The sequence below is a fragment of the Ranitomeya variabilis genome, chromosome 4 (genome assembly GCF_051348905.1).
Source record: "Ranitomeya variabilis isolate aRanVar5 chromosome 4, aRanVar5.hap1, whole genome shotgun sequence".
Lineage (NCBI taxonomy): Eukaryota > Metazoa > Chordata > Amphibia > Anura > Dendrobatidae > Ranitomeya > Ranitomeya variabilis.
The window spans coordinates 382,240,826-382,265,167 of record NC_135235.1 but is presented as its reverse complement, the minus strand read 5'-3'; the positions used below and the strand labels follow the sequence as shown (position 1 = coordinate 382,265,167).

The 24,342-nt window shown below is 46.9% G+C and overlaps 1 protein-coding gene and 1 long non-coding RNA gene across 8 annotated transcripts in view; one reads left to right on the top strand and one right to left on the bottom strand.

Annotated features, from left to right (window-relative positions):
- LOC143764829 (uncharacterized) overlaps positions 1-9,938 on the bottom strand; it is a 28,195-nt gene extending 18,257 nt beyond the window's left edge. Inside the window, exon 1 of one of the 6 annotated variants that reach the window (XR_013213280.1) lies at positions 9,764-9,802. Coding sequence is in view for 3 of the 6 variants with exons in the window: in XM_077250817.1 (XP_077106932.1) it covers positions 1,129-1,273 (145 nt within the window). In the remaining 3 variants the exon portion in view is untranslated. Of the gene's footprint in view, positions 1-1,128; positions 1,289-3,717; positions 3,754-3,781; positions 4,038-9,763 lie in introns of those variants that run through there. The other 5 variants (XR_013213278.1, XR_013213279.1, XM_077250819.1 and 2 more) reach the window with 5 other exon arrangements.
- LOC143764830 (uncharacterized) overlaps positions 3,765-24,342 on the top strand; it is a 90,798-nt gene continuing 70,220 nt past the window's right edge. For both annotated transcript variants that reach the window (XR_013213282.1, XR_013213281.1), the window contains exons 1-2: positions 3,765-3,877; positions 6,663-6,725. This is a non-coding gene — a long non-coding RNA (uncharacterized LOC143764830). The remainder of the gene's footprint in view (positions 3,878-6,662; positions 6,726-24,342) is intronic.

Below are 24,342 nucleotides of genomic sequence, written 5' to 3'. Positions count from 1 at the left end.
TAACCCGATGTTTACCCTGGTTACCCGGGGACTTCGGCATCGCTCCAGCGCCGTGATTGCAACGTGTGACCGCAGTCTACGACGCTGGAGCGATAATCATACGACGCTGCGACGTCACGGATCGTGCCGTCGTAGCGATCAAACTTGCACTGTGTGACAGTACCCTTACAGGTTACATCGGGGACTTATCTACAGCATTACAGAATGCTGTAGATAAGCCCCTGATGCCGGTGGCCTTATCTCATATACGATTTTTGGCGTGACAGATTCCCTTTAACATAGCTACGTAGTATGCAACCTGACCGGTAACATTGCTACATGTTTACAGGATCAGAATCAGTAACCATATTTAAATAACAACAAGAACCAACATGAATATTTGAACCACCATCAGTACTAGAATATATCAACAGGACCACCATCAGTACGGGAATACAGAATCATCATCAGTACATGAATACAGAACTAAAGCCAACATCAGTACAGAAATACAACACCATTAGAATAAAAATACAGCACTAGAACGACCATCATTACATGAATATAGAATCAGAGTCATCATGAGCACAGGAAAAGCAATAACAGAACCACCATCAGTATATAAATACATCACAAAGCTAAGTAAAGTGATCAACTGCAATTAGATTTGGGAGGATCGATTCACAGGATTCTGGTCCATCTACCAGGATAGTAGTCTCTGGTAGCTGGACAGGAATCTTATAAATCTCTTATATTCAAGGATCCACATCATGGCTTTTGATTAGTTTGGCTAGTGAGACATCTCTATAATGGTATCGCACTCAGATGACGCTGCACCAGCCCAGCTAATCAAAAGCAGAGCTGGGCATCCCAGAAGGTGAACTACATGAGCTTTCTGTACAGCAATTAGAAACTACTGACCTGGCAGATGAACCGGAATTCTGCAAATCAATTAGCTCAATTATAAGTGCAATTTACATCAGCCCATGCCATACATATTTATATAGCATGAACCTACAATTCCCAGCATGTCCTTAACAATAGTAAAGAGATACCCTGACTTGCTGTTACCAGTAATAATTAGACTGTGGACAATGCAGGAAACACAGAACTATTTAGACTAATTCAGTATCACTTATAAAGATTTACACCCAGGTACTTTGTAGGTGACGTCTTCTCTGATTGGAGTCATTTTCATCACTTTCATCTCCAACTGGTCCAGAAGCCATGACTGCTTTTCACATCCATAGATGGGTTTCTGCAGACTTCCCTCATCTCCAGCCTTCTGCAGCATATCCTGACACAGTGCCCTTAAAAATAACATTATTTTAGTGCCCCTGAATGCAAATTGTCTCTTCAAAGAGGAAGAGGACTAGAACTCTAGTGCCACCTATTGGAAGCAGCAATCCTAACAGTCAATGTCGACCCTTTACCGAGCATTGTCACGACTTAGGATAAAAGTCTCAGTATGCTTAACATGTCACTCTGCGAAGGAGAAACAATACTTCTTAGTGCCCCTGAATAAAAATCTCTGCCCTTCAATAATTTCCCCTCACTGTGGTCTTTGTACAAAATATGTCTCCCATATTGTCCCTGTTATTGAATGTTGCCTCCACACTGTCCCCTTTTTAAACTATAACTTGCACACTGTCCATTCTCATAAACAATAATAGTCTTGCCATTGCCTTCATGATCTATAAATGCAGTTTGGTCCCCCTTGTGAATTAAAACCACCACCCTATCCTCTTCATGAACTATAACTGCTACTCTGCACCCTTTATGAACCATACCCACCACGCTGTCTTCCTTTATGAACGATGGCCTTCACACTAAACCTCTCCACACTGCCCTTCTCCTTCATGCCGTCTCTTCTCCACTGTTTTCTCATGCAGTTTATATATCTACACACTGCCTCTCTACACTGTCCCTTCTCGACTCTCCGCCCCCTCTGCATACTGTCCCTCAAATATTGTGCAATCACATTACATTAAACCAGGGGTCTCAAACACTCGACCTGCATGCGGCCCCCGAGGTTCTATTGTGCGGCCTTAGGGCACCTGAGACGATTGCGGCCCGGTCCAGTGGCCGCAGATGTCAGCATTCCTTTTCAACTGAATGTGCGTCCTCCGGCTCTCCATCGCAATACCAGTGCCACCCAATTAGAGGCTGGTGAATGACATCATCATATCCATCGCGGCAACGCATGATGTCACTGCCATCCTCCGCCCCAGCTGTGAAGGACGAAGCAAACATGGTTCGCTGAGGGAGGGAGATCAGCTTAGAATTTTTTGTGTGTGTATAGAGTGACAGTGGGAAAATCGGCTGGCATTTTCCCACGCTGAAGAGTTCATTTTAGTTCAAGCCGCCAGGGCGTGCAGCTTCAGTGACGTCACCTGTAGTCACCAAAGCTCCGCTCCCAGCATTTAATTTATTCGCCAGTAGTTTACAGCCGGGAGCGGTCGCATTAGCAGCGCTCCCGATTGTAAACTGTAAATTCCCCTAGATATGGATTACTGCGTGGGACTGACTGTATGCCGGACAGGCATGGTATATTGTTGGTTTAATTTTTTTTTTACATTTTTTTCCAGGAAATCGAAGGCTTCGCTTGGAATGGCATAGTAATAAAGATGGAAAAAATGTTTATATTGTTTTATTTCATTAAAAGACTTTTTTCTAACTGTGTAGTGTGTTTAATTAACCTTTTAACAACTATAGGATTAGTAATGGATAGGTGTCTCATTGACACCTCTCCATTACTAAGCTGGCTTAATGTCACTTTGCAATAGGAAGGCAAAGCTCCAGAATTGGCGCATCTAATAGAGCTGCAGGCTGATTTTTTAGGCTGGGGGGGGGGGGCCTATATCCATGGCCCCTTACCAGCCTGGGAATAGCAGCCCGCACCTGTGAATTTTGCCAGGTTGGTTATAAAATATAGGGGGACCCCATGTCAGTTTTTTCTTTCAATTCATTCTCCCCTACTCACGCTGCTGCCTGCCGAGCAGGGGAGAACGGATGACAGCCGGCTTCAGCACCACAAGCAGGGGAACAGCGCTTACTGTAACGCTGCTTCCCGGCGGACGCCTGTGTGGTCCTGATTCGGCACACAGTTGCCACGGATATCTCCGGTATCGGAAATATCAGAACGTGTGAAACCGGCCTAAGTAATTGAGTATGGAGCAGATCTCTTACATCGTGCATCGGCAACAAGGCCTCCAAAAAGCTACACCCCTTGTGAATCATTTGCAGGCTGGCAATGTGGTGTTGCCATGGCAGTTGGGGTCTTCCTAACAGGAGATATTTCATTAAATGTGCATATGTGTAGTGTGTGTCGTCTGAACAATCAAGAAATCACAGCTTTGAGTCCACTATGGAGAGCTAAAAAAATTGATTACTGAAGTATTAAAAAAAAAAAAAGATAAAAAAATACATGCAAAACATGTTAATTACTACAAAATGCCCAACCAAGGTTTTTTGCTTTGACATTTGTCATTGAGGGATAGATGTGAGACTTCCATACTTACCAGATGGCCAAGCAGTTCTATAAATATCATCAGATTCAGCGACCATTCATCAAATGTATATGGCCATTTTCAAAGTCGCCTTTCTGGAAACTGATAATTATCAGTCTGCCAACAGAAGCATGTTTACAGCCTTTCTAGGTAGAAATATGGCTCCTAATTTAACATTAGCAGGTGCCATAATTCCATATTTCAGACAGAAATGTGCATGTTCTCCTACCTCATCTACAGTAGCAGTGCTGCCACGGTGCAGTCAGTAACAAGAATGTCATATAGTGACTCACCACTAAGATCCTCGCAGCCAACAGGAGTGTCCTCCAGTCTCTGGTCTGCAGCTATACATCGGACAGCTCGGCAGTGAAGGCTACATCCCTGATGCTGTGAGTTTAATGATGCAATTCTTGAAAAATGCTGCACGTCTTACCACCCACACAGCATGTTCAGGAATTATTCTCTTAAATATCCTATTCAACCATTTATTAGATCTGTTTCTGTGACAACAAATACCGGTATGTCTTCCAATACATCTCATGCATGTCTGCAAAACCAAAATGAATTTGCTATTCGGCAGTCTGGAGAAGCAGAGTCACAATCCCTGTAATGCAGGGAAATTAAATTTAGCAATGTTTGATTATTATTATTATTTATTTATATAGCACCATTAATTCCATGGTGCTGTAGCAGTTTCACCAGACAAGATCCACAGGTTGCAGACCACACATTATACAAGCTGTCCATAAGTAATGACATAGCAGTCTGAACAATGTGTGCACAGAAAATCGTCTCTCCCAGCAAACTACTAATCAACCAAGTCAGAGTCCACTGATGTCATCTACGAAGATGTACACATTGATTTTAATCCTATATGACTTATTAATCTAATATGTTTTAATTAAAAAGTCCCTACCATAATCTAACTGCCCAATTGTTTTTGCCTGCTTCCGGTTTTATTACGTTCCGTTTGAGAATCTCCAGTTCGTTATGAGATACCGTATTTTTTGGTATATAAGACGCACCGTCCTATAAGACGCACCCCAAATTTGGGGTGAAAAATTTAGAAAAAAAGATTTTTTATAAGATGGGGTCCGTCTTATTGTCCGAATTTAAGATCTCTTACCTGAGGGCAGGCAGTGGCAGAGCAGGGTCACAGGAGGCATGGTGGTGGCAGAGGTGAGGTAATGCTGAGGTGCGGTGGGCGGAACGGCGTGCACCTGAGCAGGGTCCCATCCTGCTTAGGTGGGCGACGCCATGGCCTGGTGTCCATGGGGAGGTTGCTGTGGCGGTGGCAGACGTGCGGTCACTTCCTCAGGTGGCAGCGGCCAGGGTCCCTTCCACATTTGAGGTGACGCCACAGCAGTAGTGAAGGAGAGCAGCAGAGCTGGGTGGTTTTCCTGGTGGCGGCGGGCTTACCGGCATTCTGGCGGCGACAGAGGTGCGGGCATGATGTGGCACGGTGAGCTGTATGGCGTGAGCAGGTCCCATCCATATTTGAGGTGAATCCGCAGCCCGGTATTGATGGAGAGCAGCAGCACTGGTGAGTTACGATATTTTCCGGTGGCGGCGGCCATCTTGCTGAGGCCGCGCGTGCGCAGATTCACTACTCTGCGTCCCAGGGCTTCAGGAAAATGGCCGCCGCGATCTCCATCTGCGCACGCGTGGCCTCCCGCGGCCATTTTCCTGAAGCCCTGGGACGCAGAGTAGTGAATCTGCGCACGCGCGGCCTCAGCAAGATGGCCGCCGCCACCGGAAAATACCGTAACTCACCAGCGCTGCTGCTCTCCATCAATACCGGGCCGCGGATTCACCTCAAATATGGATGGGACCTGCTCACGCCATACAGCTCACCGTGCCACATCATGCCCGCACCTCTGTCGCCGCCACAATGCCGGTAAGCCTGCGTTCCGAATATAAGACGCACCCCCCATTTTCCTCACAATTTTTTTGGGGAAAAAGTGCGTCTTATATGCCAAAAAATACGGTACTCAAAGAGGACATCATCAGGGGGCACAGGCTGCTGTCACTACACAGAATCAAATCGTCAGTGACCTCCATTTCAGTGGTTGAGCTAGACTCTGCTCTTCTGAGCATGTGTCAGTTGTCAATTCCGATGTATGCTCAGAACGAGCTCCCTCGTCACTGTGTAATATTGTTTTCAATGCACAGTGACAGTACACTACCACACCAGCTCTGAGAAGTGACAAGTCGACAAGAAAGCGCACTTTCAGTGCACATTGTAATATTTTATCTGCTGCAGAGTTACCTATTTTCTTAATTGGTAAGAATAAAGCCAGTTTCTCTCGTCTCTGAAAAAAGGACCTCATATATGCCAATGAGGCAGTTAAACTCAGGTGAGGAGAGAAAGTGGTCAGACTGGATATTCCGATCCAAACACAATCCGTGTTTCACATATGTGTATTACAAGTATCATGGTCCGAGTACAAACCACGAAGTACAAACTGGTTACAGATGTTCTGACCTGAACTCAACAGCCTCAAATGAATGTATGAGGTTATAGAGTTCAGGATAGTAAACCAGCGGCCTTTCTGTACATCTCAGTCAGTACTCCACCCTAATTTGAGGACGTGTAAAACCAACCTCAGACAACTGATCCAACTGACTGTGCCTATTGATAACAATAAGAAAGATTTCTCGGTGGAAGGATATTGGAGGCTTAAGCACAAAAGACTGAGTATAGATAACTCCCAGCTGAAATGCAATGACCTCTTCATTGATTTTCACTTCACAATGTAGCAAGAAAAATTTCCCAACTGACCATGCAGACATTCAAGAAAGGAGGACAGAAAGGATGTACCTACAGAGAAATAACTACATTTTTTATACCACCTAAAGAAACAAGGTATGATGTGGTGAGGAGATAAACAGAGTGGTCATAGACTAGCGCACTGACGCCCTATGGCCACTGAGGGATCACCACTAGAGAATATGCTTCCTTTATTGATAAACCACACACAGAGTTTCAAGATAGGGCTAGATGTTATCTGAACCCTCCATAACCCTTCTAGTAAGCTCGCCTTATTGGCACTGCATCTATAGCGTGGCTGGCATGACAAAATGTTGCATGTAGCATTGTATGGTCTGCTATAAGCTTTTCGGAACACTAATTTGAGGGTAACAAGCACTGAAATGGTTGATTTACTTTTATAGAAGAGGAAAAGGAAGATTACTGCAAAGTCACAAGGCGTTTTGGATCTTCGCTTTGAATACTAGGTACCCACATTTAAATTTGAGGCCCAATCTGATATATTATCAGTGTTTTCCAGATTATTGTCCAGAATACCTTTTTATTATTATTGAATTGATTATTAACATGTTTGTTCATATAGTGTTTCTCTACCAATAGTTATATGTGGTGTCATGTAATTGGGGAGGATATGACAGTGCACATGTATAACTACCTTATAGGTTTTTTAACATTGGACATGTAGTCTGAAACAAGTCAGTGATTTTGAGCTTGCTGAAAGGTGTTTTTTTTGTCATCATGTGAAGAAATAAATCATGTTTATATAGAGGTGAAGGAGAACCAGTTTATTTTATTTCATTGTTTTTACAGAATTCATCATTAACAATAATAATGAGAATAAGTTAATTGTATTGGTACAGACCATTGTGATGATTAGATGTAAATTGGTCCATTTTTCTCATGCCTCTAAAGGAACCCATAAAAAAAAGAAAAAGTTTAACACGAACAATCGTAATGCCAACAGTGCCACTGACTGTCTGTGCTGGTGATATTTTTCAGAGACACTGGTCAACAAACAAACCATCTTCCTGGTTAATAGTCTTTCAATGAAACATTGTTCATGGTCAAACTTTTTCTTTGAATAAAAGATTTAGCAACAGACTTCTCAAATGATAAAGGTCTGTGAAAGATGTTGCTAGTCTTTGTTGATCAACTTCAGCAGTGAAGTCACATCTACAGTGCTCGTAACTGCTGCAGCTAATCACTGGGCTCAGGAGTTTGTGCCATCTACACTGCCAAAGTTGCTGAGCCCAGCGATTGGCGGCAGCGGTACAATCTACCTAGACATTATCACTGCCCTTGATTAACAAAGGGAAGACAAGCGGCAGAAAGGCCTGGCTCTACCCGGGAGGATGAGTAAACCACAGGTTTTTTATTTTACATGCCTGCAAGCCTATAGAGTACATGAGTGTTGAAACAGGACAACCCAATTCATGTTCATCAACTTTAATTCAACTTGTAGAGGTGCCCTTTGGGCGCACATTTTATGAAGAAAAATACCTGCTAATAAATCCCTACGTCCTACAGTCCAATGCCAGGGGAGTCAGACATCCATAATGATTCATGGTGCGCACAAAAAAGCTCTGCTGATCATGTAGCTGCATGTCACAAAGCGTGCCTGATAACATAGAGGTGAAATCGGGGTCATTTTGGAAGCAGCCATTATGTGCCACACTAGGGAACAGCCTGGGCATCTGCCTTTGCAGCCTGTCACCTCTAAAAGATCTGGCATCAGGATACAACTGATGACCACCTTTTCCTGGGTGCCTCAAGAAAAACCTAACCGGTTTGTCCACTGCTGGACAACACCATATTAATTGGCCCAATGAATTTTTAAAAAATAAAAATAACACTCTTTTCACAAACCATTACTATTCCTCCCACTATGACAAAGCCAATGCAAATGTCAATTCCACAATTTATAGCTGATCTTTCTGCTCAAATTTAACATGAATTTTTGCTGTAGTGTCTGGATGATATTTGGTAAAATGCCATCTACCTGCACATGAACATCGCCTTACAAAAGAAGAAAGGTTATTATTGGCCCTTTTTTGTGCCATTTGTTGCCAAAAATTAATCAAACTGGCACATGTGGAGTGATGAATTTTGCATCAAATATGCTGTTTTTATGTCTTTTACCTTTTTGCACACTTTTACTGTAAAATGTCACATGATTCTTTAAAATGTTGCACATTACTGTTCAACTGCACAAAAATAAAATGAGGCAGATTAGTCTAGTTTAAGTTCTTTGTTGAACTAGGGGCATATAGGGAAAGTGAGGGGGAGCCACTTTGGAGAGAGGGCGCCCAAACCTTATCCAAGGTGCCAACCTCTGCTGCCAGGCGGGGAAGAGATATCGGACAGCTCAGGGCTCCAGAGGCTACATGACCTAGATTTTATATTGCTCCATAACATAATTAGTCCACCTGTCCTTCTTGGCATTGTGATTGACTTATTATTTATCACGAATCACGTAACAGGAGACACTAAGCGGCAATGTACGGGGTCTTATTGACTAGTCTGGTTGGAGTCGTTCAGACCTTTGATCAATCGGTCTGAGATCCCCGACCTTCTGTGTTTTTGTAGGATTGTTGTGCACTAAGGGCTTTTTCTAGGTGTCCATTTAATACACATTGATAAATATGAATATTAAGAGTTAGGCTTCTTTCACATTTCCGTTGGTACGGGGCCGTCACAAACCGTCGGCCCGACGTACGTTGTGAACAATTGTGCACAATGTGGGCAGCGGATGCAGTCTTATGACGCATCCGCTGCCCATTGTGAGTTACTGGGAGGAGGGGGCGGAGTTCCACCACACATGCGCGGTCGGATTCGACGGACGAAAAAACGTTACATTGAACGTTTTTTCGTCTCGACAGACCGCAAAAACACGACGCATCCATCGCACGACGGATGCGACGCGTGTCCATCCGTTGCAATCCGTCGTTAGTACAAGCCAATGGCAAAAAAACGGATCCTGCGGGCACATTTGCAGGATCCGTTTTTTTTGCCATAACGATGGATTGCGACGACCCCCAGAAGACGAAAGTGTGAAAGAAGCCATGTGTACGCAATAAGCCGACACCAGACGTATTCTCCGGCCCAATGACGTTGCTGCACTCGCCCATGCCCCCACCCCAGGGCCGCTACACCCACTCTTCATTGCCTTAGGTAGGATACAAAGTAGCAACATTTATCTCTGCAATTACAAGTCACTCAAACACATTGCAAGATGTAGTTTTACCACAGATCTCCCAAACTAGTAAATTGATACATCTTTCCTAAACATCGGCAGGCAGGTCCCCAGGCATGAAGCCCTCCAGAGTGCAACACAAGTGAGGTCTCCCGCCACCCCACCCTGCACTATTCACAGGTGCCTGCAGAGTAATGCGCCGGTAACGCTGAGGCCGCGCTTCCGAGCCTGCAATAATAACCACCGCTGCAGCTCTGCACAGCACCTCCGCTACCAGCCGCCTGCCGCCGCTCGCTGCACCCTATGACCTACTCTGCGCCCTTTTCTTCTTTTTTTACCTTTCCGTTTTCCTGTGATGTTCGTCATTAAGTAGCGGCGGCGCCCTCCGATGACGTCATCATAGGGTCACGTGCTATCCGCTGGATGGGCGTGGCTTCTGATAGACGCTGAAGTGAAAAGGTTGTGTCAATGACCGACAGTAGGTGCCACAGGCGCTCGTCACGTGACTTCTGGGCTGCACTGGGTTGGACTTAATGAGGCAGTAAATAACCCCCCCCACACACACACACAGATACATATACTGAGTGCGCGACCCCCACACCTCTCCGACACACTGTGCTGCACTGGGGGCTGTACCGACCATCATATATGTAACTACTTATATATAGCACTTATACATACTAATTATACAGGGCCGTATTTAGAGTTTCTGCTGCCCTAGGCACTTTTCGTGCTGCCTCCCCCATTGGCGAGTATGACTAATGCAGACACTATCGGCAGTGACTTAGGCTACTTTCACATCAGCGATTTTTGACATTTGCGGCAGATCCGGCAGTTTTTCCGCATCCGTAACGGATCACTTATGGCAACACTGCGTTCGGCCTCATTTATTCCCTATGGGACTTGCGGCACTTGCGGTTTTGCTGCGATCCGGCAAATGCGGTACTTGCAGCAACAGGAAAAAAATGCTGCTAGCAGTGTTTTTTTTGTCTCACCTCAAGTGCCGCACATGTCCGCAAGTCCCATAGGGAATGAATGAGGCCGAACGCAGAGTTGCCGGCCCGTAAGTGATATGTTACGCGACAGATGCGGAAAAACTGCAGTATCTGCCGCGAACTGAGAAAATCGCTGATGTGAAAGTAGCCTTAGCAAACCTTTCCATTAGTTGTCATGTGAGAATCTGGTGGATCTCATACACAGTACATGGTCAGCTGATTCTGCCACGGTTTCAAGTTTTGGCTGACAGATTTTTAAGGGAACCTGTCAGTCGATTCATACTACCAAAACCACGGGCAGCATCACTCAGACTGCAAACAGGGAAGTTTATCTCTGCAATGCTCGGACGTTTCAGAGAGAATAGTTTGAAGAGCTGGATGGGTAATTTAGTGAGAGGACGGACTAATCTGTTGCTATCATCTGTGGTCTTCTCACTCCATGTCTCTAGGTCAGGGGTGGGCAATTTATTTTCCCAAGGGGCCAGATGAAAGACCATGACTGTTGTGGAGGCCGAACCAATAGCATGAAAATAATTCTACTCAATATTAATTAATATTAATTGTATCACTTAATATTGAGCAGAATTAAGTATGCTGACACCCCCCTATATATCTTTAAACCCCCCACAGCCCCTTATATACAGCATGAGCCCCACACAGCCTCCCTATATACACTGCATGAGCCCTGCAAAGCCTCCCTATATACACTGCGTGAGCCTCACACAGCCTCCCCATATACAGCATGAGCCCCACACAGCCTCCCTATATACAGCATGAGCCCCACACAGCCTCCCCATATACTACATGAGCCCCACACAGCCTCCCTTTATACACTGCATGAGCCCCACACAGCCTCCCTATATACAGCATCAGACCCACACAGCCTCCCCATATACAGCATGAGCCCTACACAGCCTCCCTATATACAGCATGAGCCCCACACAGCCTCCCCATATACTGCATGCGCCCCACACAGCCTCCCCATATACAGCATGAGCCCCACGCAGCCTCCCCATATACAGCATGAGCCCCACACAGCCTCCCTATATACTGCATGAGCCCCACACAGCCTCCCTATATACAGCATGAGCCCCACACAGCCTCCTTATATACAGCATGAGCCCCACACAGCCTCCCTATATGCAGCATGAGCCCCACACAGCCTCCCTATATACTGCATGAGCCCCACACAGCCTCCCCATATAATGCATGAGCCCCACACAGCCTCCCCATATAATGCATGAGCCCCACACAGCCTCCCCATATACTGCATGAGCCCCACACAGCCTCCCTATATACTGCATGAGCCCCACACAGCCTCCCTATATACAGCATGAGCTCCACACAGCCTCCCCATATACAGCATGACCCCCACACAGCCTCCCCATATACAGCATGAGCCCCACACAGCCTCCCTATATACAGCATGAGGCCCACACAGCCTCCCCATATACAGCATGAGCCCCACACAGCCTCCCCATATACAGCATGCGCCCCACACAGCCTCCCTATATACAGCATGAGCCCCACACAGCCTCCCTATATACAGCATGAGCCCCACACAGCCTCCCTATATACAGCATGAGCCCCACACAGCCTCCCTATATACAGCATGAGAACAACCTCTCATCTCCTCTCCTCAGCAGCCTCCCCTCTCCAGCCTCTCATCTCCTCTCCTCAGCAGCCTCCCCTCGCCAGCCTTTCATCCCCTCTCCTCACTAGCCTCTCATATCCTCCCCTTAGCAGCCTCCCCTCTCCTCACCTCAGCAGCCACTCATCTCCTCTCAGCAGCCTCCCCTCACCAGCCTCTCATCTCCTCTCCTCAGCAGCCTCTCATATCCTCCCCTTAGCAGCCTCCCCTCTCCTCACCTCAGCAGCCACTCATCTCCTCACCAGCCTCTCATCTCTCCTCAGCAGCCTCCCCTCACCAGCCTCTCATCCCCTCTCCTCACTCACATCAGCAGCCTCTCATCTCCTCACCAACCTCTCATCTCCTCTCCTCAGCAGCCTCCCCTCACCAGTCTCTCATCTCCTCTCCTCAGCAGCCTCTCGTATCCTCCCCTTAGCAGCCTCCCCTCTCCTCAGCAGCCTCTCATCTCCTCTCCTTACCAGCCTCTCATCTCCTCTCCTTTCCAGCCTCTCATCTCCTCTCCTTTCCAGCCTCTCATCTCCTCTCCTTACCAGCCTCTCATCTCCTCTCCTTACCAGCCTCCCATCTCCAGACTCTCATCTCCTCTCCTACCACATGCTACTCATCCATGGCATCTGGTATCTGACATCCTCTTTGACGGGCCTCCTGATGAACCGAACCACGGGGAAACGCGTTGAGGCACAACGTATTTTTGATAAGTAACACGCAGTATTGCGGACACTATTGACATACCCTATAGTTTGACTCAGTGTATCTTTATGGGCATTCTATAATGACTACTGATGTTGTCAGCTTCATTTATGGGCAGTTACTGGCTCTATGATTGATATCTGTGCTTGAATAGGCTTGACAGCTCACAGGATATATTTCCTTTGTGGTATGGGTAATAGTTCGTGTTTATGCTGAAGTATCATGTGTATGTGGCATATCTGGTAGCATACCCTACTGCAATTTAGCAGTCTATAGCGATTGATGTATCGCAGGGGCTGAATCCCTGCAAGGAAATTATAGCATTTAAACTGCTCCTTGCCCCCCTCCCCCCTCTTTTTGCTAATTTCATTGTATTGGTTTTTTTTTATTCTTTTGACCATTTTTTTGTCTTTCTTTATCTCTATTCTTATGCATTATTGTTTTCTCACCTGCCTAATAGGGTGATCTAGGGCAGTGAGGGTTAGCCCACGTTGAGTGGGGGCGCCAAAAAATCGTTATTAGGGTGCCAACCTCCACAGCCAGGCAGGGGACAGGAAAGGTTATTGCAGGGTATGCGCTAGACCTTGGTCTTTTTTGTATCATTTAGGCAGATTTTTTTCCTGCCATTAAGCACTGGGTGGTGTGTTTTAAAAATTTTGTAATAAAAATTTTGTTTTTAAGGGGATACATGTTCACTAACCTCTCATCTCCTCTCCTTACCAGCCTCTCATCTCCTCACCAGCCTCTCATCTCCTCTCCTTACCAGCCTCTCATCTACTCACCAGCCTCTCATCTCCTCTCCTTACCAGCCTCCCCTCTCCAGCCTCTCATCTCCTCTCCTTACCAGCCTCTCATCTCCTCACCAGCCTCTCATCTCCTCTCCTTACCAGCCTCTCATCTCCTCACCAGCCTCTCATCTCCTCTCCTTACCAGCCTCTCATCTCCTCACCAGCCTCTCATCTCCTCTCCTTACCAGCCTCTCATCTCCTCTCCTTTCCAGCCTCTCATCTCCTCTCCTTACCAGCCTCCCCTCTCCAGCCTCTCATCTCCTCTCCTTTCCAGCCTCTCATCTCCTCTCCTTTCCAGCCTCTCGTCTCCTCTCCTTTCCAGCCTCTCATCTCCTCTCCTTACCAGCCTCTCATCTCCTCTCCTTTCCAGCCTCTCATCTCCTCTCCTCTCCAGCCTCTCATCTCCTCTCCTCTCCAGCCTCTCATCTCCTCTCCTTACCAGCCTCTCATCTCCTCTCCTTTACAGCCTCTCATCTCCTCTCCTTTCCAGCCTCTCATCTCTCCTTTCCAGCCTCTCATCTCCTCTCCAGCCACTCATCTCTCCTTTCCAGCCTCTCATCTCCTCTCCTTACCAGCCTCTCATCTCCTCTCCTTTCCAGCCTCTCATCTCCTCTCCTTTCCAGCCTCTCATCTCCTCTCCTTACCAGCCTCTCATCTCCTCTCCTTACCAGCCTCCCATCTCCAGACTCTCATCTCCTCTCCTACCAGATGCTACTCATCCATGGCATCTGGTATCTGACATCCTCTTTGACGGGCCTCCTGATGAACCGAACCACGGGGAAACGCGTTGAGGCACAACGTATTTTTGATAAGTAACACGCAGTATTGCGGACACTATTGACATACCCTATAGTTTGACTCAGTGTATCTTTATGGGCATTCTATAATGACTACTGATGTTGTCAGCTTCATTTATGGGCAGTTACTGGCTCTATGATTGATATCTGTGCTTGAATAGGCTTGACAGCTCACAGGATATATTTCCTTTGTGGTATGGGTAATAGTTCGTGTTTATGCTGAAGTATCATGTGTATGTGGCATATCTGGTAGCATACCCTACTGCAATTTAGCAGTCTATAGCGATTGATGTATCGCAGGGGCTGAATCCCTGCAAGGAAATTATAGCATTTATCCTGCTCCTTGCCCCCCTCCCCCCTCTTTTTGCTAATTTCATTATATTGGTTTTTTTTTATTCTTTTGACCATTTTTTTTGTCTTTCTTTATCTCTGTTTTTATGCATTATTGTTTTCTCACCTGCCTAGTAGGGTGATCTAGGGCAGTGAGGGTTAGCTCACATTGAGTGGGGGCGCCAAAAAATCGTTATTAGGGTGCCAACCTCCACAGCCAGGCAGGGGACAGGAAAGGTTATTGCAGGGTATGCGCTAGAGTCCTTGGTCTTTTTGTATAATTTAGGCAGATTTTTTTTTCCTGCCATTAAGCACTGGGTGGTGTGTTTTAAAAATTTTGTAATAAAAATTTTGTTTTTAAGGGGATACATGTTCACTAACCTCTCATCTCCTCTCCTTACCAGCCTCTCATCTCCTCACCAGCCTCTCATCTCCTCTCCTTACCAGCCTCTCCTCTCCTTACCAGCCTCTCCTCTCCTCACCAGCCTCTCATCTCCTCTCCTTACCAGCCTCTCATCTCCTCTCCTTACCAGCCTCTCATCTCCTCTCCTTACCAGCCTCTCATCTCCTCTCCTTACCAGCCTCCCCTCTCCAGCCTCTCATCTCCTCTCCTTACCAGCCTCCCCTCTCCAGCCTCTCATCTCTCCTTACCAGCCTCTCATCTCTTCTCCTTTCCAGCCTCTCATCTCCTCTCCTTTCCAGCCTCTCCTCTCCTTTCCAGCCTCTCCTCTCCTTTCCAGCCTCTCCTCTCCTTTCCAGCCTCTCTTCTACTCTCCTTTCCAGCCTCTCTTCTCCTTTCCTTTCCAGCCTCTCTTCTCCTCTCCTCACCAGCCTCTCATCTCCTCACCAGCCTCTCATCTCCTCTCCTTACCAGCCTCTCATCTCCTCTCCTTTCCAGCCTCTCATCTCCTTTCCAGCCTCTCCTCTCCTTTCCAGCCTCTCCTCTCCTCACCAGCCTCTCATCTCCTCACCAGCCTCTCATCTCCTCTCCTTACCAGCCTCTCACCTCCTCTCCTGCCTCTCATCTCCTCTCCTTACCAGACTCCCCTCTCCTCACTCACATCAGCAGACTCCCGTCTCTTCTCACCTCACTCCTCTCTGCAGCTTCCTCTGAGTCCTCACACACTGCCCGCCTCCTCTCCCTGCTCACCGCCGACTTCAGTATCTTCTCCCACAAACATGACCTGCTTCTCTGCAGTCTGCTGAGCTCCTACATTAAGAAGAGCGCGCTGCGTTTCACATGACCGGCGTCAGGACCATGATGCACTTGGGCCTGCTGCTGCTTAAAGGTACAGCACCCATTTCTGCCCCATACAGTAGTCAGGGCAGTAATGCCCTGATGTTTGCCCTGCGCCCAAGACCCCCTCCCCCCGCAGAAGCCAGGACTGAGGTAGGCGGGTATATATATATATATTTTTTTTTTAAACTTGCTCAGATGCCGCCCCCTGCATTGTCCCCGCCCTAGGCACGTGCCCTCAAGTGCCTAGTGGCAAATACGGCCCTGTAATTATATATGTAACTGTACATAGCATTAATACATATTAATCATATACAGCTCCGGCAAACATTAAGAGACCAATGCAACATTTTCTGTTTGATTTTTCTCTTTATAGGTATATTTTTAGCAAAATGTAAATTGTTTTTTATTCTATAAACAGCTGACAATATGTCTCCGAATTTCAAAGCAATACATTTTGTATTTATTATCTGAAAATTTGAAATTGCCAAATAACAAAAAAAATGCATTGCTTGCAGACCTCAAATAATGCAAAGAAAACAAGTTCATAATCATTTAGAAACAACAATACTAATGTTTTAACTCAGGAAGAGTCAGCAATCAATATTTTGTGGAATAACCTTGTATGCGGCTTGATTCATACGTCCTTCGCAAAGATTAACCTGCCCAGTTCCAGCCTTGTTGAAGCATCCCCAGATCATCACCGATCCTCCACCAAATTTCACAATGGGTGCAAGACACTGGCTTGTACGCCTCTCCAGGTCTCCGTCTAAGGGCTGTCCCACACGTCCAGATAATTCCGGTACCGGAATAAATCGGTACCGGAGTTATCCGTGTCCGTGTGCCTGGGAACTCACGGAGGCCATACGTGCGGCACACGTGTGCCGCCCGTATGGCGAGTGGGTACCACACGGAGCGTGTGGTACCCACTCTGCATGGTGCTGAAGCTGCGATTCATATTTTCCCTGCAGCAGCGTTTGCTGCAGAGAAAATATGAAGAATAGTGTTTAAAATAAAGATCCATGTGTCCGCCGCCCCCCCACCCCCTGTGCGCCCCCCCCCGCTGGTCAGAAAATACTTACCCGCTCCCTCGCTGCTTCCTGGTCTGGCCGCGGCTTCTCCTGCATGCGGTCACGTGGGGCCGATCATTTACAGTCATGAATATGTGGCTCCACCTCCCATAGGGGCGGAGCCGACTATTCATGATTGTAAATGATCGGCCCCACGTGACCGCATACAGTAGGAGGCGCGGCCAGACCAGGAAGGAGCGAGGGAGCGGGTGAGTATTTTCAGAACAGCGGGGGGGCGCACAGGGGGTGGGGGGCGGCGGACACCTAAATCTTTATTTTTAACACTATTCTTCATATTTTCTCTACAGCAAACGCTGCTGCAGGGAAGATATGAATACCGGCTTCAGCACCATGTGGGGGGACAGCGCTTACTGTAGCGCTGTCTCCTGCACGCACACGGACCCCAGACGGAGAATGTCCGTGTGAGGTCCGTGTTTTACGCGGACCCATTGACTCTATTGGGTCCGTGTAAAACGTGCGCTCCCACGAACACTGACATGTCTCCGTGTTTGGCACACGGAGACACAGTCCGCAAAAAATCAATGACATCTGAACAGATGCATTGATTTTTATGGGTCTACGTGTGTCAGTGTCTCCGGTACGTGAGGAAACTGTCACCTCACGTACCGGAATCACTGACGTGTGAAACCGGCCTAACCATTAGACGACCAGGTGTTGATCTGGGGATGCTTCAGCAAGGCTGGAATTGGGCAGGTTGTTCTTTGTGAAGGACGTATGAATCAAGCCGCATACAAGGTTATCCTGGAAAAACAGTTGATTCCTTCTGCTCAGGCAATGTTCTCCAACTGTTTTTTCCAGCAGGACAATGTGCCGTGCCACACAGCTAGGTCAATCAAGGTGTGGATGAAGGACCATCACATCAAATCCCTGTCATGGGCAGCCCAATCTCCAGACCAGAACCCTATTGAAAACCTCTGGAATGTAATCAAGAGGAAGATGGATAGTCACAAGCCATCAAACGAAGAAGAACTGCTTACATTTTAGCGCCAGAAGCAGTATGAAACACTGGTGGCAAGCATGCCAAGAACCATGAAAGCTGTGATTAAAAATCATTTTACTCAAAAATATACCTATAAAATATACCTATAAAGAGAAAAACCAAACTGCAAATTTTGCAGTGGTCTCTTAATTTTTGCCAGAGCTGTATAAAACACATTTATACATGCTAATCATACAACCCCTGGCAAAAATTATGGAATCACCGGCCTTGGAGGATGTTCATTCAGTTGTTTAATTTTGTAGAGAAAAAGCAGATCACAGACATGGCACAAAACTAAAGTCATTTCAAATAGCAGCTTTCTGGCTTTAAGAAACACTAAAAGAAATCAAGAACAAAAAATGTGGTAGACAGTAATGGTTACTTTTTTTAACCAAGCATAGGGTAAAAATTATGGAGTCACTCAATTATGAGGGAAAAATTATGGAATCATGAAAAACAAACAAAAAACACTCTAAGACACGTCGCAGAATTGCCGCGGAAATTTCTTCAGCAATTCTGCAACTCCTGCCGTGGGTATATCGCATGCGGAATTGGCATGCATATTCCTAGCGTTTTGCAAGCATAATTAGCTTGCAGAATTTCTAGCGTTTTCCAAGCGATCTGTGGCATCGCTTGGAAAACCGATTGACAGGTTGGTCATGCTTGTCAAACATAGTGTTTGACAAGTGTGACCAACTTTTTACTATTGATGCTGCATCAATAGTAAAAAGATATAATGTTAAAAATAATAAAAAAATAACAAAAATGGTTATACTCACCTTCTGATGGCCCCCGATCTCCTCAGAGGTGCAAGTGGCGGCTTCCGTTCCTATAGATGCTTTGTGTTCAGGACCTGCGATGACATCACGGTCACGTGACCGCGACGTCATCGCAGGTCCTTCACACAAAGCATCCATGGGAACGGAAGCGGCCGCGTGCACCGCTGAGAGGCGGGAAGACTCCGGGGGCCATCAGAAGGTGAGTATATCACTATTTTTAATTTTAATTTTTTTTTTACCAATTATATGGTGCCCAGTCCATGGAGGAAAGTCTCCTCTCCTCCACCCTGGGTACCAACCGCACATGATCTGCTTACTTCCCGCATGGTGGTCATAGCCCCATGCGGGAAGTAAGCGAATCAATGCATTCCTAGCAAGGTCGGACTGGCCCACCGGAGACCCGGAGGATTCTCTGGTGGGCCCAGGCACTGACACCTGCTGGCATATTGGCCAGCAGCTGCCTAGGGCCCCCACTGCTCCAGGGGCCCCCCAGCCAGTGGAGTGTCACTAATAGCGTCACACCCAGCTGCTATGGGGCCCCTTCTGGTGCCAGAGAGCAGCAGATGCACAGGAGCCTGTCCCCGCTGCTAAAAATAAATGAATATTCACGCTTCCCCACGCCCGCATGGGCATGGAGAGGCGTGAATACCATTTCAATTTAATGGCGGGCAGCGTTAGCCGCAGGCTGAGGCTAACACTGTCCACCGCTGCTGCTGAATGGGGGGCCCCGGAGGTGGGAAACTATGGAGCGGCGATCCTTGATTGCGATCCCTGCAGCTTGGGACCAGAGCGGAGCTGCAGAGATCCACGCCGTCCTCCTTCCTGCCCAGCACTTCCTGTCTGAAGCAGCGTGGCTGGATGATGTCATCATTCAGCTCGGCTGTTTCAGACAGAAAGTTGCCGGGATGTGCTGCGGCTGCTGGGAACATGCGGACAGGTGAGTGGGTGCTGTGTGTGTGTGCGCAAGTGTGCCTGCGTGTGCGGCTCTGTGTGTGTGCGAGTTTGCCTGCGTGTGTGCGGCTGTGTGTGCCTGTGTGTGTGTGTGCCTGTGTATATGCGGCTGTGTGTCTGTGTGTGTGACCCTGTCTGCCTGCGTGTGTGTCCCTGCCTCCGTGTGTGCAGCTGTGTATGTGGGGGGAGGCAATGGTGATGGTGCTGGTGGCCTTGATGATAGTGGTGCTGGAGGCAATGATGATGATGATGATGATGGGGGCAATGACGATGGTACTGGAGGCAATGATGGTGGTGGGGGCAATGATGATGGTGCTGGAGGCAATGATGATGATGGTGCTGGAGGCAATGATGGTGCTGGAGGCAATGATGATGGTGTTGGAGGCAATGATGATGGTGGTGGGGGCAATGATGATGTGCTGGAGGCAATGATGATGGTGGTGGGGCAATGATGATGGTGCTGGAGGCAATGATGATGGTGGTGGGGGCAATGATAATGGTGCTGGAGGCAATGATGATGGTGGTGGAGGCAATGATAATGGTGCTGGAGGCAATGATGGTAGTGGGGGCAATGATGATGGTGCTGGAGGCAATGATGATGGTGGTGGGGGCAATGATGATGGTACTGGAGGCAATGATGATGGTGGTGGGGGCAATGATGATGCTGGTAGAGATGATGATGATGGTGGTGGGGGAAGCAATGATGATGGTGCGGGAGGCAATGATGATGGTGGTGGGGGCAATGATGATGGTGGTAGAGGCGATGATGATGATGGTGGTAGGGGAGGCACTGATGATGGTGGGGAAAAAAGCAATGATGGTTGTGGTGTAAAGGACAAAGATGGTAGTGGTGGAAAGGACAATGGTGGTGGGGGAGGAGGCAATGATGGAGGTGGTAATGAGTATAATGGTGGAGGGGGAGAACAATGATGATGGTGGAGGGTGCTGCATTATACCCTTTCAGGGGGGCTGCATTATACCCTATGAGGGGGCTACATTATAATTCTGTGGGGGCTGCATTATTCTCTGAGAGGGCTACATCATACTATATGAGGGGAGCTGAATTATGCCCTATGAGGGGCTACAGTATATTCTATGGGGGGCTGCCTTATGAGGGGTTGGCATTATACTCTGAGGGGGCTACATTATATTCTGTGGAGGGGCTGCATTATATTATATGTGGGGGCTGCATTATTCTCTCAGGTGGCTACATCATACTATATGAGGGGAGCTGCATTATGCCCTATGAGGGGGCTACAGTATATTCTATGGGGGTTGCATTATACTCTGAGGGGCTACATTATATTCTGTGGAGGGGCTGCATTATGCCATATGAGGGAGCTACATTATATTCTATGGGGGGGCTGCATTATACCTTATGAGGGGGTTGCATTATATTTTGTGGGGTGCTGTATTATACCCTATGAGGGGGGCTGCATTATATTCCATGAGGGAGGCTACTGTTGTGAATTTGGATTCTGGGCTCCCCCGGTGGCTACTGGTGGAATTGAACTGGTGTCTTCATCTTCTCTGTTCACCTGTTCCCATCAAGATGTGGGAGTCGCTATATAACCTTGCTGCTCTGTTAGTTGCTTGCCGGTCAACAATGTTATCAGAAGCCTCTCTGTGCTTGTTCCTGCTCCTAGACAACTACTAGATAAGTTGGACTCTTGTCCATATTTGTTTTTGCATTTGGTTCCAGTTCACAGCTGTAGTTTCGTTACTGTGTCTGGAAAGCTCTTGTGAACAGGAATTGCCACTCTGGTGTTATGAGTTAATGCCAGAGTTTTAAAGTAATTTCTGGATGGTGTTTTTGATTAGGGTTTTCAGCTGACCATGAAAGTGTCCTTTCTGTCTTCTGCTATGTAGTAAGTGGACCTCAAATTTGCTAAACCTATTTTCATACTACGTTTGTTATTTCATCTTAATTCACCGCCAATACATGTGGGGGGCCTCTGTCTCCTTTTGGGGTATTTCTCTAGAGGTGAGCTAGGACTAATATTTTCCTCTGCTAGCATTATTTAGTCCTCCGGCTGGTGCTGGGCATCTAGAATCAACGTAGGCATGCTACCCGGCCACTGCTAGTTGTGTGTTAGGTTTAGTTCATGGTCAGCTCAGTTCCCATCTTCCAAGAGCTAGTTCCTATATATGCTTATGCTATGATCTCTTGCCATTGAGATCATGACAGTTTGACCGGCCCACTAAAGGGTTAAAATCCTTGGCTGAGAAAGGAGAGAAATAAGTAGTCTGCTGAAATTTTTTTTTTTTTTTTTCTCTCCTTTGAATGGCTCTGTGTCCACCTGTTTGTAATGGATCTTCAGAGTGTAACTGCAGGTTTGAATAATCTCGCCACGAAGGTACAAAATTTGCAAGATTTTGTTTGTCATGCACCTGTATCTGAGCCGAGAATTCCTTTGCCGGAATTTTTCTCGGGGAATAGATCTGGGTTTCAGAATTTTCGAAATAATTGCAAATTATTTTTGTCCCTGAAATCTCGCTCTGCCGGAGACCCTGCACAGCAGGTCAGGATTGTGATTTCCTTGCTCCGGGGCGACCCTCAAGACTGGGCTTTTTCATTGACACCAGGGGATCCTGCGTTGCTCAATGTGGATGCGTTTTTTCTGGCCTTGGGGTTGCTTTATGACGAACCTCATTTGAAGCTTCAGGCAGAAAAAACTTTGATGTCCCTATCTCAGGGGCAAGATGAAGCGGAAATTTACTGCCAAAGATTCCGTAAATGGTCTGTGCTTACTCAGTGGAATGAGTGCGCCCTGGCGGCGACTTTCAGAGAGGGTCTCTCTGATGCCATTAAGGATGTTATGGTGGGGTTCCCTGTGCCTGCGGGTCTGAATGAGTCCATGACAATGGCTATTCAGATCGATAGGCGTTTGCGGGAGCGCAAACCAGTGCACCATCTGGCGGTGTCCACTGAGAAATCGCCAGAGAGTATGCAGTGTGATAGAATTCTGTCCCGAAGCGAGCGGCAGAATTTTAGACGGAAAAATGGGTTGTGTTTCTATTGTGGTGATTCTACTCATGTTATATCAGCATGCTCTAAGCGCACTAAAAAACTTGGTAAATCTGTTTCCATTTGCACCTTACCGTCTAAGTTTATTCTATCTGTGACCCTGATTTGCTCTTTGTCATCTATTACCACGGACGCCTATGTCGACTCTGGCGCCGCTTTGAGTCTTATGGATTGGTCCTTTGCCAAACGCTGTGGGTATGATTTAGAGCCTTTGGAGACTCCTATTCCTCTGAAGGGGATTGACTCCACCCCATTGGCTAATAATAAACCACAATACTGGACACAAGTAACTATGCGTATTAATCCGGGTCACCAGGAGATTATTCGCTTTCTGGTGCTGTATAATCTACATGATGATTTGGTGCTAGGATTGCCTTGGCTGCAATCTCACAACCCAGTCCTCGACTGGAGAGCTATGTTTGTGTTGAGCTGGGGATGTAAGGGGGCTCATGGGGATGTACCTGTGGTTTCCATTTCATCATCTATTCCCTCTGAAATTCCTGAGTTCCTGTCTGACTATCGTGACGTCTTTGAAGAATCCAAGCTTGGTTCGTTACCTCCGCACCGAGAGTGCGATTGTGCCATAGATTTAATCCCGGGTAGTAAATACCCAAAGGGTCGTTTATTTAATCTGTCTGTGCCTGAACATGCTGCTATGCGAGAATATATAAAGGAGTCCTTGGAAAAGGGACATATTCGTCCATCGTCATCTCCCTTAGGAGCCGGTTTTTTCTTTGTGTCAAAAAAAGACGGCTCTTTGAGACCATGTATTGATTATCGGCTTTTGAATAAAATCACTGTTAAATATCAATACCCATTGCCGTTGCTGACTGATTTGTTTGCTCGCATAAAGGGGGCCAAGTGGTTCTCTAAGATTGACCTTCGTGGGGCGTATAATTTGGTGCGAATCAGGCAGGGGGATGAGTGGAAAACCGCATTTAATACGCCCGAGGGCCACTTTGAGTATTTAGTGATGCCTTTTGGTCTTTCAAATGCCCCTTCAGTCTTCCAGTCCTTTATGCATGACATTTTCCGCGATTATTTGGATAAATTTATGATTGTGTATCTGGATGATATTCTGATTTTTTCGGATGACTGGGACTCTCATGTCCAGCAAGTCAGGAGGGTTTTTCAGGTTTTGCGGTCTAATTCTTTGTGTGTGAAGGGTTCTAAGTGTGTTTTTGGGGTACAGAGGATTTCCTTTTTGGGATATATTTTTTCCCCCTCTTCCATTGAAATGGATCCTGTCAAGGTTCAAGCTATTTGTGATTGGACGCAGCCCTCTTCTCTTAAGAGTCTTCAGAAATTTTTGGGCTTTGCTAACTTTTATCGTCGATTTATTGCTGGTTTTTCGGATATTGCTAAGCCATTGACCGATTTGACTAAGAAGGGTGCTGATGTTGCTGATTGGTCCCCTGATGCTGTGGAGGCCTTTCGGGAGCTTAAGCGCCGTTTTTCCTCTGCCCCTGTGTTGCGTCAGCCTGATGTTGCTCTACCTTTTCAGGTTGAGGTCGACGCTTCTGAGATCGGAGCTGGGGCAGTGTTGTCGCAGAAAAGTTCTGACTGCTCCGTTAT